The sequence below is a fragment of the Acomys minous genome, assembly GCF_964271855.1.
Source record: "Acomys minous genome assembly, chromosome: 5".
Lineage (NCBI taxonomy): Eukaryota > Metazoa > Chordata > Mammalia > Rodentia > Muridae > Acomys > Acomys minous.
Genome location: NC_140494.1, coordinates 100,730,068 through 100,749,273, shown reverse-complemented (window position 1 = coordinate 100,749,273; position 19,206 = coordinate 100,730,068). Strand labels below are relative to the sequence as shown.

The window sequence follows — 19,206 nt, the reverse complement described above, 5'->3', positions numbered from 1 at the left end:
TGTCTTTGTTGTATCTTTTCAGAACAGAAGCAATTATAGGCCCCAATTTAACAGAATAGACATTACACAGCTTACGATGCTCAAAATGCAATTTCATTTGATCATTTTCTCGATTTGATTGGTATTAATAGAATGGTTCACAAAAAAAAAAAAGAGAGGAAAGAAAGAAAGAAAGAGGGAAAAAAAATAAGCTGGCAGAGGTTGTGTCCCATTCCACTTTCAAAGAGCTAATGTAGAAGTATGTTTTACCTGCCCAGCAAGCTCACTGGGGTGATGCGGGCAAGATTCACCAGAACAGTGTGCACAGAAACTGTGTCCTTCGCTCCCTGGCAAAGGATGCAGCCAACTCTCTTATTAGCAATATGTGAAGTTTTTGACAGAACTATGTAAGCATGGTTGTCGATGGGAAATTAATGTCACCAATGATAAACCCCATTACACAAAGCACAACCTATATTTCTCTTAGCGTTTGCAAAAGCTGAAGAACCTACACCCCGCTGGTCAACTCTCCTCTGTCCCCTCCAGAGGACTCCTTGAGATTAAAAAAGTATCCTCGCCTCGTTCAGTCACCTAGTTATAATTTTTTCCTCCCTTGACCTTCGTTTCTCATCCCCGACAGACTTGATTTTTCTTTTAAACAAGTCATGTTTCTGTCTAACATCATGGTAATAAGAGATAGAAGGTAGCCAGGCATGGGCACCCGGGCCTGGAACCCCGGAGCTAGGGAGCTTGAGGCAGCAGGATGAAGGCCGGCCTGGACTGCGACATAGTGACATCTTGTTTCAAAAATTAAAACAACAACAACAACAGAAACCTTTGCGTTATGCCACTGCTGTGAAAGCTATTATTTTGTGATTCAGGGTGCTTCTGGGAGCAGTTGTGTGAGGGGGAGCCCTGGTGTAAAGTTGGGGAGTAGTTCTTGGCCTTCGTTGAGCATTCTAAACTTTGGACTATTTTATGATGTGAGGTCTTCCGCTTGCAGAGGTTATTCATTCACAAGCAGATGATCATTCCAGCCATTATTTAATAGCACATTTTCCCCGCCCCTATTTTAGGAAAAAAATTCACGCAATTGTTTTTTAGCTTTCTTTTCACTTTCAGATCAACTTTTAAAATTGTTGTTGTTGTTGTCGTACATGTGTGTGATGAGTGAGTATGGTCACATGCATACAACAGCACACATGTGGAGACCAGAAGAGAACTTTGCAAGGTCAGAACTCACCTAGAACCTTTACATATGAGCTTGCTAGGTGTTCACAGCAAGCACTTTATCCTCTCAGCCAGCATTCTCACCCTGTGGGCTGGGATCCCCTTTGGCAATCCTCTATCTCCAAAAATATTTACATTATAATTCATAACAGTAGTAAAATTATAGTGGCAAAGTAGCAACAAAATAATTTTATGGTTGGGGGTCACCACAATATGAGGAACTGTATTAAAGGGTCGCAGCAATAGGAAGGTTGAGGACCATTGCATCTAAGCCATCTCACTAGCCCCAGTTCAATGTTTCAAAAATTAATTTATTTATTCACTTTACATTCCAGCTGTAGCCACCCCCTTCCTCTCCTCCTAGTTCCACCCTCCCTCTCCTATTCCTCAGAAAAGGGGAGCCCCCCAACCCACCAACCCCAGCTCATCAAGTCACATCAGGACTGAGTTCATCCTCTTCCCCCGTGGCCTGGTAAGGCAGGCCCTTCAGGGGGAAGTGATCAAAAAGCAGGCAACAGAGTCCATGTCAGAGACAGCCCCCACTACCCTTACTAGGGGACCCACGTGAGGCCTGAGCTGCCCATCAGCTACATCTATGTAGAGGACCTAGATCCAGCCCATGAACGGTCCTTGGTTGGTGCTTCAGTCTCTGCAAGCCTCCCTGGGGCCTGGTTAGTTGGCTCTGTTGGTCTTCTCGTGGATCTCTTGTCACCTCTGGGTCCTTTTATCCTTCCTCCCACTTTTCCACAAGACTCTCTATGCTTCGCCCAATATTTGGTTGTGAGTCTCAGCACCAAGGTCAACTTTCAATCATTTAAACTTCCATATTGCCTAACTTTCTTTCCGTGTGTGTGTGTGTGTGTGTGTGTGTGTGTGTGTGTGTGTGTGTGTTTATGTGTTTAGTAACTGTGCTCCTTATTTCATGGACTTACTAGGGATAGATGAGGTTACACTCAAAGTAAAGGAAACACAATGTTATCTTTTTGGAGCTACGGATGCCATACCTAATGCAAAGGGTTGAGTTGTCTTCACTGTCAAATATCTACCTAGCACATAATAGTCAACAGATACACTTTTCTGTCATTACTGACTGAACACTAGACTCCACTGGTAAACACCAGCAGAGAGAGACCTTGAACTCAAGCCGGTCAGATCCAGCCCCCATGATCCCGCATTCTTGTACCTGGCCACCCCACATGCCACAACCCACCATAGGAAATTTAACAAGATAAGTGCAAAGCCCTAGAGCTACATTTAAAAAATAAATTGCATCCATTTAGGAGGGAAGAGACTTGGCATTTCATAGGTGGAGAAGCAGACCTTAGCCACCAGAGCCCAGCTGGAGCAGCGTGTCACAGTGGGAACGGATGAGGAATCTTGAGACAGAAACGTTAAGAATCTGTAAGAGAGACTTCTGAGTCGGTTGGCACCAAATCTGCTGTCTGAGAAGCAGGGTCACCTGGTCTGTGTTATACCAAAGAGCAGAGGGGCAGACAATACAAGAAAAAGAGAGATTTCTGACATCAGGACTACTCAGCAGTGGATTTCCTGCTCATCAGGCGGGAACGATTCCCTTTTCTCCTTAACCCATGGAAGACCTTCAAACGTAGCCTCCTACTGACAAATGGACACCGCCTGCCAGGAGACACAGGCAGACTACATGATGTCTGTTAGAGTCGGTGTGGGTGTCCTAGAGCTTGAAATGTCTTGTTTCTAGGCTCTCTTCCTGCCATGAGATGGGAGAGCTCTAATTTTGCTTTCTGCCAGGTGTTCTACTGGGTTCTGTATAACTTAGACACATGGGTATTTTTCTTTCTTTCTTTCTTTCTTTTCTTTTCTTTTTTCTTTCTTTCTTTCTTTTTTTTTGAGACAGGATTTCTCTGTGTAGCCTCCTTTGAAATTGTTTGTCTTGTATTTTGTTTTATCACAGTAATAAAAGGTTGACTGACATAAGTGCCTGAGAACTGAATCGAAGAACCCTTGCTATAAAGCAAGCATAAAGCCTCTCTTTGCAGGGCCCCTCTCTAGAGGACACAGACTGGAGCCCCGTGACTGTGGGGCTGAAATGAACCCACTTATGATGCAGCATACGCCACTTACTGCCCTATGTGTTTTACGCTCTTAGGTTTCCGGCCCCATCAGAGCCACCGGCAAGACGGCTATCGAGAATGACAAAGAAGTCGAACACACTTCTATGGATCCTGAGGACAAATGGCATCAGAGAGCAGAGCAGCTCAAGGTCACCCGCTAGATTGTGTGTTAAGTGTGCTTCAAGTGGTACTGCTGGGTAGAAGTAATGTTTGTCACCGTGTTCTTGTCACTTAAGGGTGATTTTATGCCTAGGATACTTACCTATGCTGAAGACAGCCTTCTGCCCAGGAGAGCCACAGCTTGCCTGCCTGCTCCTCCAGCAACCCTAGCTGCTTTTGAAAAGTCCCCTGTCCCAGAACGCCATCATTCTACATGCCAAATAAAACAGACAGACAAAACCTCTCACTGAAGGATAGGGCATGCGCAGAGGAAAAATAAGATTTCCTTTAGGAGTCGATAGCTACCCGGTAGACTCAGGTGACACTGTCCAGGAAGCTGGATGAGATCCCTCAGAGCCACACCAAGCCTAGTTTGCAGAATGTGCAAGCTTACTAACTGGTATCCTAGCACGATGGCATCCTTCTTGTCCCTGGGCACTCATAAGTGTAGTTGGGGGATGGGTAAATTGTCCCGCTATTTCTAAAAGAAATAAAAGAATCATTAGTAGCTGATCTTTCCTTCGGGCAGTGCATGGAATTACATGGAGTCATTCTTGGAGCAGGCTCCATCCCTGTTTAAGAAAGAACGAGCATAGTGACACGCCTGTAATCCCAGCACTCCAGCACTCAGAGGCAGACAGATCTCTAAGTCTGAGGTCAACCTGGTGTACATAGCAAATCCCAGGGCAGCCCATGCTACACAGTGAAGCCTTGTCTCAAAGCCTGTGGGGTGGTAGGCCTTTTGAGATCACCAAGCCCAAGGAGGCTGTTTGACACCACCAACTGAAGTCATACATGAAGCAACTGTAAAGCTGAAAACATTAAAGTCCCTCCAGGCATTGGAGAACTCAGAAAATCAGACACCCTAAACTCTCTCTCCAGCAGCAGGTCTCCAGGCTGCTGATAGAACTGAAATAACTGAATAAATCAATAGTCACTCACCCAGAGCTTCCCGAAAGCTGATGTCAGGAGGCCACACAAAGAGTTGAAAAGATGGGGACTGAAGTGTCTCCAGGCAGTGGGGTATGAAGGACAGGATCCACTAAGTCGATCTAATAGAGAGCCCTGCTCCATCGTTTCTGTGTCAGATTCTTGTGCCTACTTAAGATCTTTACTTCCTGCTTAGGCCTTCTTCATGGACCTTACCTCGGACTGTATTGTCCTGCAGCATGATCTGTGCTCTCCTGTGGGTCCTCACAGGTTTTGGAGGTCCCATTTCATTGATATGCCCAAACTGAAGGCAGCAGTTGCACAGAGGCCATACAGAACCCTTCCAGGTGTCCTAAGGGTGAAGTAAGATCTCCCCAGACTCAAAACAAAAGCATCAGTGATGGTAGCATGAAACAGCACATGGAGCCTTTCACTAATCACCATCAAGTCTCTGTGACCAGCCAGCCCCTTTCCCCATCTTTTCAAAGAGCAGGCCGTACCTTTGGTCTGCTCAACACCAGCAGCAGACCTGCATTGTTTCTGTTTATCTGACCTGAGGTCTTCCTCGTTGACAGTGAGGGACTTCATTAATAATTCATGCTAGATGTTTCTCTTTTCTTAAGATTTATTTATTTATTTTATGTATATGAGTGTTCTGTCTGCATGTATACCTGCATACCAGAAGAGGGCATTATAGATGGCTATGATCACCATGTGGTTGCTGGGAATTGAACTCAGGACCTCTGGAAGAGCAACCAGTGCTCTTAACTGCTGACCATCTCTCCAGCCCATTTGTTTGTTTGTTTGTTTGTTTGTTTGTTTGTTTCAAGATGGTTTCTCTGTGTAGCTTTGTATCTCCTGAAACTCACTCTGTAGACCAGGCTGGCCTGGAACTCAGAGATCTGTCTGCCTCTGCCTCTTGAATGCGGGGATTAAAGATATGTGACACTGGATGTTTCATAATAATATTGGAGAAAAAGAAGAAAAAAATAAATAATACTATTAGATAGGAGCTGGAGAGACTGCTCAGTGGTTAAGAGCCCTGGCTGCTCTTTCAGAGGACCTGGGTTCAATTCCCAGCACCCACGGTAGCTCACAGCCATCTGTAATTCCAGTCCCAGGGACCCAACATCCTCTTCTGGCCTCCAGACAGCAGATACACACACACACACACACACACACACACACACACACACACACACACACACACTACACAGACATAAATGTAGACAAAACTCACATATGCATAAAATAATATTAGATAAAATTGTTCGGGTTCTCCCTGGCCCCTGGGAATCATAGCTATTGGTCCCCAGAGGACAAAGGGAGCAGAGGCATGGGATGGGGGGTAGAGGTGGATGACTCTGAGGGCCGGCAGTGAACTTCTGCAATCAACTTTATTCCAGGGGTGAAGGGAATGTATAGAACTTTGAGGGAGGTGTGAGGAAATCCAGGGTGGCCAAAAGGCTAGGGTACTGAGACGCCTCATTTTCACTGGGTGGCATTCAAGGAATCCTAGGTGTTTACTGAACAGATTCTACAGGCAGGACAGGAAGGGAGTTGGGCCTGTAACTTCCCTAAGGTCTATATGACATTCCTCAAGTAGAGGGCATGGGGTCTGGGATCCCCTCCAGGAATAGAAGAGGGCAAAGGGACTCTGTCATTTTGCACCAAGCTCAAGGCTTCCTGGTAATGTCAGGCTTCAACCTTAGCAGCAGGGTTTCCAAAAAAAAATGGAACCTAAGCTCACCAGAAAGTTCTCTGGACCAGAGATCATCTTAAAGCCCAGGAAAGAGCTCTCAGGACCCCAGGGCCCAGTCAGGGCAGCTAAGAGCACCAGTGGCCTTTGTGTTGGAGGAGATGTGGGTAAGAGTGTGCATTCTCCTCTCTGCTTCTAACACGTGAGCAGAAGAGCCACAAGAAGGAAGCAGCCAGCCAGGGCCTTCCACGGGGCTAGAGTGATGGCACAGTGTGGCTGGACACTGATAACTAAAGATGGGTCTCCCTAAAACCCTCTCGTCTGAGCCTTAGGCATCGAGATTTCCCAGCGCTGACACTCCACATGTAACACGAAAACCTACTGCCATTAAGCCGTTAGGCTGAGTGCATGGAGGGTATACCAATTGCCAGCGTGGGTAACAAAAGAATCCTAGTGAGAACGGAATGAAATCGCGGATTTCCGCGCTGATGGAGATTAAATAGCCTGAGAATGGCTTTGTATATTAACTTCAGGGAACTCAGGTCTCACCACCTAAAGCGTGGCACCTGATGCCTCAATTGTAGGGTAATAAATCTCCAGCCAGCCGCAGATTTCAAGTAGGCTACTTGGAAGGTGAGAGAAATCATATCAAGTCGGTAAATGTCTTCCTTTCTGAGGACTGAAATGCCATCTCTAGGCACTTATGTCTATGTGAATAGAGGGTTTAACACTCGAGACAATTCAAGTTTGGTAAAAGGATGAGTCTTTGGCCTTTGTTGACAAAGCACCCAACGAGGAGGGCTGCTGTGATCTGAATCGTCAGGAACAAAGGTGACAACATGGCTACAACCAAGCTGTAACCAGGTCTTCAGATGTTTTGTTTTTTTTTTGGGGGGGGGGTTGGTTTGGAATAAAGAGAGAAAACTGGGGAAATGTGAGTCAGGTGACAGCAGAGAGTCTCTAGTTAGTCCTTTATTTCCCCCACCCCCACCCCCAGAGAGTGAAAGGCTGAACATATGCTGAAAAGGAGGCCGTGATTGGTCAGTATGAATTAGAGGTTATAGATCATAGCAAACAGAGGCTTGTTTGACCTTTACTAACATGATGACAGCATGCAAAGAGCCACCGGGTCTCAGAAACACACCTGTCAGATTATAAAATAATTTCTGGGCTGGCAAGATGGCTCAGCAAGCAAAGACGTTTTCCATCCAAGCCTGACCACATGAGCTCTATCCCTGTGGCCCGCATGGTGGGAGGTGAAAACCAATGCCTGCACATACACACAAATAAATAAATGTAATTTGAAAAATGGAGGTAACAAAGTTGGGGCCACTATAAGAAAGAATCTCCTTGAGGCCACATATTGGTAGAGTCTTTTTACCCACGCTTTCCCATGCGACTTGATAAGCGTTGTTCTTACCTGGATGCATAAGGGAGGGGTTTATTTGCTATTTTTGTCAGTTTTTTTAAAGGTGGGAGAACACTTCAGGTGAAAACCAAACGTTTTTAAGAGCCAGTGAGAGCCTGGCCAATCCTCAAATGGCTCAAATTCCAAAGAAAACATGCTACACTTAAAATAGAAGACATTCTTTACAAATACATATTTACAAATCTGATATTATAAATGATACTGTATATTACTGGTGTAAACTTAACAGTCTTGTCCTTAGCATCCTAATGTGGTTTTATTAGAAGTGGGGAACATGACTATTATTTGGGAACGTGCAGAGGCTTACGTTGTCAGCCTTGCAGAGTGTATCAGTGAAGTGAAATAAAACCTAAAACTGATCCTCATGCTATGATCTTTCTTCCCAAGCGACTAAAACAAATCTGAACAAGAAAAAGCATGTCTTGCCCAGTTTGAGTGTTGGCCTCCAATGAGCTACCTAATGGTTACATTTTTTTTTCAATTAACTTTGCATAGATGTGGGTCATGGCGGGCTCTTTTTTACATGGGAGTCCTGAAAGGGACAAAAGTGTTACAGTTCTATAACTCGTCGATGCACGTGGCCATCTTACTGTTTCAATAAGCAGTTAATCATTTCTTGCCAAGGCCTCCTCACCCCGCTCATTATCCACAAAGTAATGAGTGCTCTACTCCTTGGCAAATACTCTTAAATGGCTGCACAGCACTATATAGTTACACAGGGTATCTATTGTACCGGGAGCACGTTTTGTTGCTAGCAGACTTGGAAAAGCATGAAGACCGTTCTGAGATTGAGGTCCCTTCCCCCCAGATGTTTGATTGCCTAAGTGCAGGCTATATTAAGCAACAGAAAGCAAAACAACTCTTGTGGCTTCACGGACGCCCTATCACAGCTCTGGCTCTCTCACAGTCCTCTGAATAAGATCTAATTTGTTTCACCTGGTGGAGAGGTCATTTCTATCAGCTGACCTGTGTGAGCACACAGAGCTGATGGTCTGAACTGGGTCTTATATTGAACTTGTACCTGGTTGGCACAGGCAAGCCTCTGGTGACTTCTGGGTGAGATTTTTGGAAATACTCATTTAGTTAACATAAGCCTGCACCTGTTGGCACAGATGTATATTCTTTCTGTGCATCTCTTTGGAGGAAAAGCTCCTCCCCATCCAATTCTCCATTAGGTGACACTTCGCCCATATAGCTTGCCAGTCAGAGAGCTAACACAGGGGCTGTTTTAAGCTCTCAAGATCTCTCTTGTCTCACAATCTAACATTTCTTCAGCTCCTCACCTTCCAATCACCTGCAATTAGAAGAGAACTTTCTGTACTCTCTCCGAGCTCACATTTCTATAAGTTTTAACACCCACACCCACCCCACCCCACCCCCTGTTTTAAACAAGAATTAATTGCAAATTTATGAAAAGTACTCATCTTTTGACTTTTGCCTTAACCATAATATCTTTTTTAGAATTACCAAGAACATTTGTCACAGCATGAAGACACAAAGTCAGGCAACCTCCCAAGAGGTCAGTCCTCCGATGCAACCAACGGCCAGCAACCTTCCAGAAAAGCAGCCAAAGCCAGGGCTCGGAAACACAGGAGACACCAAAGTGGCCTGAAGTCTCATGGGACCAAAGAGCTTGCTGTTAGTCAAAAAAATCAGAATAACCCTTTCCAACAACCTCAAAACCAAAGGCAGCCTAGGGATGCCTCGGCAAAGTATGAGCTGGCTGCTCGTATGAACGTTTCTAACACCAATTTACAGGACTCCAGAGCACTCACCCACAATCCCAAAGCCACCTCGGACACATTCATTCTACCCAAGCATGCTTTTGACAGAGCATTGTATAAAAACCCTGTCTCAGGAATGAATACTAATAAAAAAAGAGGACACAGACATAAAGACGAGAAAATATTTTTCTATCAGCAGCAACCCATTTACATGCTTTCTGATATGGATCTGCGTGATTTTGAGGAACTTTCTTACAGACACATGTCCCTGAGCCAGAAAGGCCCTCAGTCTAATTATGACATAAATAAGCACAGGTCAACGAAGACCAAGAAGCAATCCAAACAGCCGCAGGTGGAGACAAAATACAAGAACATAGAGATGCTCTGGTGAGAACTCTCTCTAAATTTTTCAAAATTTTTATTTATTTTTATTAATGTGCATATGGTAGTGTGTGTATATGTGTGCAAGTGAATACACACACATGTGCACATGAGAGAGAGAGAGAGAGAGAGAGAGAGAGAGAGAGAGAGAGAGAGAGAGCACATTGTGGAGCACGTGTGGAGGTCAGAGGACAGTGTGAGGATCTGGGGTTGTCTAAGTGTTATTAGGGCTTGCATAAGTGCTTTTACCACAGAGCTATCACGCCTCCCTGGAATTTCCTTGTCTTAAGTGGTTTTCTGGAGGAGAAACAAGAGGCCTGTAGAGAAAGGGGACAGGGGACTCAATGGGTGGGTGACGCTAGAAGAAAAGGCTACGTAACCCCTCCCCTGCCTCCGATTCCTGCCTGATTTTTCCTGTCTTCCCTCTCTTCCTGGGTCTCCTCTACTGTGTCCATGCTAGGGACACTCGAAGTTGGAGGAAGGAGGGCGGAGGGACCCAGTCAAAGTTAATCACGATGCTTAGAAAGAATTGAGTAATGGCTGGAGAAAAAGTTATCTCCAGCCTGGAGTGGCATTCCCTAGAGAGCTATGTGGGCACGGAAATACCATTACTTATAAAAATGACCTGAAAATCTAATGATGGAAAAATGTTTAGGGAAATTGTGATATTTAGTCCCCTGTGAACATTAACAGATATGCCACTGAGGAAATGCTCCTGTAATGGGGCACAGGGTTACCTCCAAAAGCTGTGAACTCTACAATCCTAAAGTGCACATGGAAAGAAAGTTCACCTACATAGTAAGATCCTGCCATAAGTGAATGGATGGATGGATTTATTAATTAATTAGCCAATTAATTAAAACCTAAATCTTTAAAAATCTTAAAAGAAATAGTGGCTATCTCAGGCCAGAGAAAGCAAAGTTATTTCTTATTCTTTCTTTAGAGTTATTCAATTTCCTTAAGTGTAGTCTACAAACAATAACAAGAAAGATGTTTTTAAGTCATTTCAGGAGACCATTCCTAATGCTAGCATGTTTTCTTAACACTTGACCTATGTATAGTTGTGTGCGCCCCAGTCATCTCACTCACAGGAGGCTGAGGATGGAAGATACTGAGTTCAAGGACAGCCTAGGCTGCAAAGTGATAACCTGACTGAAAACCACAAGCATGTCACGCAAGCCTAGTGACTAGAGTTTGATCCCTAACCGTTATCCTCTGACCTCCTGTAACCTGTGTGTGTGAATGTCATCATTCACACAAACATAAACTCACACAGCATGCACACACACGTGCAGGCACGCACGCATGGACACACAACCACATGCATATACACAATAATAAACATAAACACTTTTTAGTTTTTACTAGAATGATATAGGAAATTCTTCCTGCTACTATTTTCCTTTACAAAGAGCTCTTGTTATAAGTGAGCATGTCACTGAAGTATGTTTCATCAATCCTATAATGTAATGAAATATATTCTCAGACTTTTTACTGTGCTGCCATCCTTCGGTGCCTAAGATTAACCCAACTTGTCACGTTGGTCTTCTGTTTGTTGTTTCATGATGCCGTTGACAGAACCAAGAGCCTTGCACATTTTAGGCAGGGACTCTACCACATGCTGTATCCTCCAGCCCATCATACTGGATTTTTAATAGATTGCTCAATTTATTTGTTTAGAATTTAATGACATTCATATGCATGAATAAAGATAAGGCTTTCCTATTGCCTACTGGCCTTGTCCAGGTATGTTATCAATATGCTCTCAAACCGGATGGGGCGGCACAGGTCTGCAGTCCTAGCACAGACAGATGAATGAGCAGGTCAGTTACATTTGAGCTCCTGGTCAGACTGGGCGGTATGAGGAGGGGCAACCTGCAAGTGAATACGTTGAAGACTGGGCTCTCGTTCACTCTTTTATATCCCCAGAGATATATGTGTTGTAAGCACACATTCATGAAAGTTCGTTGAATTTTTCCCATGAAACTGTGCAGATCAAAGTTGTTTTGTCTGGCCTGGGTTTTTGTATCGCTGTCTGTGGTTTGAACCCCCAATTCATTGTTATAATGACCTTTAGTCTTTCCAGCTTTCCTGTTTCACCTTTAGTCAGTCTGATGAGTTACATTTTCTATAAAAACTGTTTTAAGATGCACTACCAAAAATATAGTACCATTAAAGTTTTCATATCATCCGTTCATAGTGTTAGAGATCTCTTATATCTGTAGTCATGTCCTTGTTTTCTTTTCTGCTATTACTTTTTCTCCCTTTGGGTGGTTAGGGGCACAGAGTTGCTATGCAGCCGCAGCTAGAGTCAAATAGTCAGTGTGTTGCCCAGGCTGTCCCCAAACTCATGGCAATCTTCCTGGCTCAGCTTCCCAAGTGGTGGGGTTGCAGGCACTCATTGGCCATACCTGGCTAACATGTCTTAACAATTTTCTGATGTCAGGAAAGACCTGCTTCACATCTGGCCTGAGAACACTGTGGTTTCTCTCCAGACTGGATTTCTTTTTTTGAAATCTCACATTTTCCTTATTTTGTTGAACTCATCCTCTTGTGTTTTTCTTTGAATGAGACATGTAGTGCGATGGCACAGGGCAGGTTCTCTCAGCCTGTGGTGTAGTGCGATGGCACAGGGCAGGCTGCTCTCAGCCTGTGGTGTAGTGCAATGGCGCAGGGCAGGTTCTCTCAGCCTGTGGTGTAGTGCGATGGCACAGGGCAGGTTCTCTCAGCCTGTGGTGTAGTGCGATGGCACAGGGCAGGTTCTCTCAGCCTGTGGTGTAGTGCGATGGCACAGGGCAGGTTCTCTCAGCCTGTGGTGTAGTACGATGGCACAGGGCAGGCTTCTCTCAGCCTGTGGTGTAGTGCGATGGCACAGGGCAGGTTCTCTCAGCCTGTGGTGTAGTGCGATGGCACAGGGCAGGTTCTCTCAGCCTGTGGTGTAGTGCGATGGCACAGGGCAGGTTCTCTCAGCCTGTGGTGTAGTGCGATGGCACAGGGCAGGTTCTCTCAGCCTGTGGTGTAGTGCGATGGCACAGGGCAGGCTTCTCTCAGCCTGTGGTGTAGTGCGATGGCACAGGGCAGGTTCTCTCAGCCTGTGGTGTAGTGCGATGGCAGAGGGCAGGTTCTCTCAGCCTGTGGTGTAGTGCGATGGCACAGGGCAGGTTCTCTCAGCCTGTGGTGTAGTGCGATGGCACAGGGCAGGCTGCTCTCAGCCTGTGGTGTAGTGCGATGGCGCAGGGCAGGTTCTCTCAGCCTGTGGTGTAATGCGATGGCACAGGGCAGGCTTCTCTCAGCCTGTGGTGTATTGCGATGGCAGAGGGCAGGTTCTCTCAGCCTGTGGTGTAGTGCGATGGCAGAGGGCAGGTTCTCTCAGCCTGTGGTGTAGTGCGATGGCGCAGGGCAGGTTCTCTCAGCCTGTGGTGTAGTGCGATGGCACAGGGCAGGTTCTCTCAGCCTGTGGTGTATTGCGATGGCAGAGGGCAGGTTCTCTCAGCCTGTGGTGTAGTGCGATGGCAGAGGGCAGGTTCTCTCAGCCTGTGGTGTAGTGATGGCACAGGGCAGGCTGCTCTCAGCCTGTGGTGTAGTGCGATGGCACAGGGCAGGTTCTCTCAGCCTGTGGTGTAGTGTGATGGCAGAGGGCAGGTTCTCTCAGCCTGTGGTGTAGTGCGATGGCGCAGGGCAGGTTCTCTCAGCCTGTGGTGTAGTGCGATGGCAGAGGGCAGGTTCTCTCAGCCTGTGGTGTAGTGCGATGGCGCAGGGCAGGCTGCTCTCAGCCGGTGGTGTAGTGCGATGGCACAGGGCAGGCTGCTGTCAGTCTGTGGTGTCTTACGTGCACCTTCTCTGTGACAAGTCTCATCCTACCACAAGGATGCCCCTTAGCTCCATTATGTAGCTTCCCTGTGCCTTCCCCACCCCCCACCCCACCCCCACTCACCCACCCCACCCCGTCTCTTCTGCTCTTTTCACTCTCACTCTAGTACATTCTGTTTACTGCCTGGAAGCCAGGCATTCTGAGACCTGGCACCACTGGCCGACGTTGTCTTTCACTCTGCCCCTGTCTCTGAATGACAGCTGGCAAAATATCACAGAATTCTACGTTAACCGTTTACCCTCAGAATCATCTTCTTGTTTGCACTGTGAGGTTTGTAAACCATGAAGCCACCCGATTCCAGATCCATCTCAAGGGCTGTTGATTTTTCTCTCCAGAAGCTGTAAGATCACTGTTTTTATAGATTTGTGCCGGCTCCTTTGAAGCTGGAGACTTGCCTCTTCCCATTCTGGGAAAAACATATGAGGGTCTCATGGGTCACCTCTTCCTGTTACCTCCATCTTCTCTGTCTGTGCTCTCTAGTAGAGTGCCTTACTTATTGAGACACATCCTTCTAGGATTGCTCTTAGATTCTCTGGGTGCTGTGTCAGCTGACTTCCACCCTTCTCACCGCTCTCATGCTTTTGAGGTGCACCTTGCCTCTCTGGCTGTCTTCTGACACATCTCTTACGGGGAAGCAGCATCATTCCTTCTTGACATCCTACGTTGTCAACGAAGGAGATGGCAAATTTTTGAAAATTTTAAACATAGTAAACTTTCTTTGTTACTCTTTCCTCCTGGTTTTGGTTGGGTCTAGTGGGGGCAGGTTGGGAATTTTTGTTTGTTCTCTCTCTATCTCTCTATCTAGCTCTAGCTCTAGCTCTGCACCTGTTTTGCATCTGCATTAGGGTTGGCCTCACGTTTGACAATCTGAAAAATTTGTATTGGGAGCTAGTTGGGTGACAGGGCTATTGACATTGGATTTCTGTGGGGTGGTCAGTCTGGGCCACTTGATGGAAGGGTGTTCCTGCCAGTCCTGAGTCTTTTTCTTAGGTGGCCCAAATAATTTTTGTCCCTGATACTTTACGAGTATAACAGTATTTTTCTGTCTTCAGAAATGCACACCTCAAAGGTATGGAGCTCCAGAAAGGACAGTTGCCTCCCAATATGGAGAAGAAAATCCCAAGATTTGCTTCCTGGCTTTTTGGGCCAGGCATGTAGTCCACCCCCAAGTGAGCCACATTCCCAGCCTGCCTGTATTAAAAGTCAAATCCTTTACCAAAAAGCCTGAGAGAGAGAGAGAGAGAGAGAGAGAGAGAGAGAGAGAGAGAGAGAGAGAGACAGAGACAGAGACAGAGACAGAGACAGACAGAGACAGAGACAGAGACAGAGACGGGGGGGGGGGGGGGGCATATCTCCAGCTAGCTTTGGCTTTCACTCCATTTTGTTTTCATCCCTTGGAGAGTCCCAGATTCTCTGGCAGATCCAACTATGTATTTAAAGAGCACATACTTAATTTAATACATTTAATTTAATACATTTCTAGCTGTTGTATAATGGGAAGGTCTTTGGTTTCCAAAATGGTGTTTTGGCTTCTGTTGCTGTTTTTTGGTTTGGTTTGGTTGTTTGCTTATTATCCTATGCTTCCTGCATTAACTGAAGGTCCTGTTAGGGGCTGGAGAGATGGCTCAGCAGGTAAGAGTAGAATACTGTTTCAGAGAACCTGAGTTCACTTCCTAGCATTCATGTAAGATATCTCTAACTCCAGGTGTAGGGACACCCTCTTGGGGACTCCAAGGACACCTGCACACACGTATACACATATAGACACATAAAAAATGAAATATTTTTGAGAAAGAGTTAGAATGCCCCAAAGAAAAAGAGGAGGGTTTGAAGACAAGAAATCAATGTAATCATGACAAGAATAATGGTTCCTAAAGATTTCTACACAGAAAGCGGGGTGATGGGTTCAAGTTTTATTTTAAAAACAAAATAAAACACCTGTGTTTTCTCCTAAGGAAATTCCACTCTTCCTCAGACATGGAGCCCGTTAGTGCCTCTCCAGATTCCCGGCTCGCCCAGATCATGGAGCAGCACCAGCAAGCCTTGGTGCAGCTAGCAGAGGTGCAGCCCAGCGAGGGCTCCTTGTCCAGCATCACACTCCCGCCTATCATGTCCAGGGTAGAGAGTGAATCTCAGCTCAACTCAGAGGGAAGCTACAGCCGGCAGATGAAGATGACCCGTAGTAATTCAGAAGGCTACCTGCTTCAGCTGGAAAGAGGGAAGCAACCCAGGAAACGAAGCGGCACAAAGGTGATAAAAGCATGGTGGTCCAGCCAAGTCGGGTTTTTTGTTGTTGTTTGTTTGGTTTGGTTTGTCTTGTTTTGATGACATGGATGTCATCACTTAGCCTCTTGCACAGTAAGGTGATCTAGGAACCAAGAACCTTTTGTCCCTTCCAGCCCTTGCTACTTCCTGATTTTTTTTCCCTTGCTGCCTTTCCAGAAGTTTCTGTAGCCAACGATGCCTACTTCCACTTTCTTTTCAGGTCATCTCAGGGAAGAGTTGGTCCTGCAGACAAGTAATAATGATCTTGCTTTTATCCTCATTTTACTCATCCCTTTTCCTCATCCCAGCCCCGTCCTAAGCTGAGTCTCACATATCTGAAAAGAGAGAGTCAGGCTGAGTGAGGGAAAGCCATGTTGACAGAGGTTCTAAAGAAGGCAGGCTGAGTAAGCGGTGAGAAGCAAGCCTGCCAGCAGCACCTCCAGGCTCCCGGTCATGCTAGCAGATGGGCTGGACCAAGGACTCACTTCCTCCCAAGCCTGCAGCTGGGAACCCATTTCACAAGCTGCTGTTTTCAGCAACAGGAATGTTCTCTTCCGAGAGGCTCTGTGGGTCTAGTCCCTCGCTATCCACCACTATTCCTCAGCATCTATAATTCCTCTTGGAGCACATCTCATTTCAGCATCCATTAAAAAAAAAAAAATCCAGGCCGGTCTGTTGACTTAGCTGCTCTCCAGAATGGCAACTAGTTTTTTTTGTCATTGTTGCTATTTTAACAACAATGTTCTGCCTGCATGTAACACCTACAGGTCAGAAGAGGGCACCAGATCTCACAATAGATGATTGTGAGCCATCGGGTGGTTGCTGGAAATTGAACTCCTGACCTTTGAAAGAGCAGGCAGTGCTCTTAACCTCTGAGCCATCTCTCCAGCCCCTGGCAGCTGTTTTTGTTTTGGTTTGTTTTTTTTTTTTTTTAATGAATTCTTTTTTGTTTTGGTTTGTTTTTCAAGACAGGGTTTCTCTGTGTAGCCTTGGCTGTCCTGGACTCACTTTGTAGACCATGCTGGCCTTGAACTCACAGAGATCCGCCTGCCTCTGCCTCCCAAGTGCTGGGATTAAGGGCGTGTGCCACCACCACCCAGCTTTTAATGAATTCTTTATCTAGAGTTTGGGTCAAAAAGTGATGAGCACTTTTGTGCAGTTCAATCTCTTTGTGTGAAAAGCAACTTTTTTAAATTCTCAGGAAGATCACTTTCTTCCAGGGTGAAATAATGTATTTTTGCTTTTCATTGCTATAATAAAGTACCTGAGGCAGGTTATTTTGCTTAGCTCATGGTTCTGAGGTGTGGAAAGTGCGCCTATTAGCTTGACACTGGAAGACCCACTTTCTCTGTAAATAAGGAGACTTGAGATTCAGGAATCACCAGTTGCTTCTTTTCCCAGAGAAGCATCATTACATGGCTGTTGGGTTCTAAAGTACTGCTTGTATCGCTTTCAAGTGTTTCTCAAATAAACCAAGATTTATAGACCAGACTGGGAGGTGGGCATTATATGTATTATTTCCATGAAAACATTTGTGCCATCAGCCTTTGCAACTAACACTTTCTAACAGTATGGAGACTGCCTGCTCACTTCAGAGCTTATAGATCACCAAGGCCTAAGAACTAAACAAACACAGCCTCTTGGAAAAGAACATCCCTGTTGTTGAAAACAACAGCTTTTGAACTGGGTTGGGAAGGAAGTGGGCAGATTCAGACACCCAAAGTCCTTGGCCCACCCCATCTCTTAGCGCCTCTGTGACTCTGGAAGGGTGTTGCTCACTGGCTTGCTCCTCACAGCTTGCTCAGCTGCTTTGTTATAGAACCCAGGACCACCCGCCTAGGATTGGCCTCACTCACAATGGGCTGAGCCCTTTCTCATCAATCACTAATTAAGAAAACTCCCTACAGTCTTGCCTACAGCCCCATCTTAATAGAGGCATTTTCTCAATTGAGGAGTTACTGACTTCCCAGTCCCTGATTCCTCATAGGGAACAATCAGTTATTGTGGTGTGGTGTGATAGTTAATGAAATAATATGCTAAACCCTCAGCTTCTTCCCTAGCAAAGATTATACACCAATTAATTGTCACTTCCCTTTCCTTCCTCTTCTCAAATTGAATTCCTGTTGTGCTGAGAAACGATAGAGAAAAATGCCCTGGTAAAAGTGTGTCTCACTGGGATTCTAAGGCCATGGAAAGATGAGAAGAGCAGAGACAATTTCCTGCTCCTGGCCGTGCCTCCCCGATTTCTGTGAGGGTGGCTGCAACCCACACACACATCCATTTGCTCAGCCCAGTCCCTTTAGTCTGCATGTGGCAAGCACACAGGAGCCCTCTTTGTCCTCTAAGCCGTTCCAGAAGCTGAAGTGACTTAGAACTGAGTGATTTGTATAAGACAGCAGGTAGCCCGGGCACCAGACAGAGGGAGTCATTATCCACGGCACGCCCATTTGCTGGCCACGTCAAATCTCTTGGTTTCCAAGGGAATCGCCCTGATCACAGTCAAAATTTTGAGGATTTGTAAAGATAATAGGCCTGGGGCCCTCTTCTTCTCCTGGCAGTGCTGTTGGGAGCAATATCAAAATACTAGGCATTGTCCTTGTCATTAAATCCAGGCTCAAGACTAAGAAATTAACACAGAACAAGGGATTCCAAACTATCAAAATAGATTTCTGCTGTCTCCAGTCACCACTAAATAGGGCCTCAGTGAAGAGTTCCCTAGCAGACGAGGGTTGAAGCTCTGTAATTAACTGGTGTTTGTTGTCATAGGCAATCTGGGGCTTGCTGCTTGGCTGCCCCTAAGAAGAGCTTTATTTGGATTAAGTTTAGTGACCACAGAGCACACATCCTTTGCTCAATGCTGCCCGGCATCCAAGTCATTGTTTTTTATCTTGTTTTCAGTAACTTGCAGTCCTTTCTGGAGAACAGGTCTGCTGCGAGTGCCCCACCCCCAGCAGGATCTACAATTGAGACCTGAAGCAAGTCTTCACAGAGCAGTCAAGGTCATTTTAAAGCAGGCGTTCCCTTGGAGTACACAGGGACAGTCACACACCTTACTTGAGAGGATCATGAATAATTAGTACAAACCTCAGCCTCAAGAAAGTCCCACGCAGCCACTGCTTGAGGGGCCGAGGCCAATAGATGTCAGCAAGTATGTGGCTTGTGTGTTTGTTTGTTTTCAGCTGTTTTTGTTCATTTGATTGGTTGATTTGTAAACTTTTTTTTTTCTGAGACAGGCTTTCTCTGTGTAGCCTTGGCTATACTAGACTTGCTTTGTAGATCAGGCTGGCCTCCAACTCGCAGACTCACAGAGATCTGCCTGCCTCTGCCTCCCAGAGTGCTGGGATTAAAGGTGTGTGCCACCACACCTGGTAGTTTGGGGAAAATGTTAAAGACAGGGTCTCATTCACTTTCTAGCCCAAGTTGACCTCTAACTCATGGAAGCCACCAAG

At 45.8% G+C, this 19,206-nt stretch overlaps 1 protein-coding gene across 2 annotated transcripts in view; it reads left to right on the top strand.

Annotated features, from left to right (window-relative positions):
- The window catches only part of JHY (junctional cadherin complex regulator), a 61,073-nt gene that overhangs the window by 33,736 nt on the left and 8,131 nt on the right, over positions 1–19,206 (top strand). For both annotated transcript variants that reach the window (XM_084783591.1, XM_084783590.1), the window contains exons 4-6: positions 3,335–3,448; positions 8,978–9,627; positions 15,448–15,742. In XM_084783591.1, the coding sequence (XP_084639717.1) occupies positions 3,335–3,448; positions 8,978–9,627; positions 15,448–15,742 (1,059 nt within the window). The remainder of the gene's footprint in view (positions 1–3,334; positions 3,449–8,977; positions 9,628–15,447; positions 15,743–19,206) is intronic.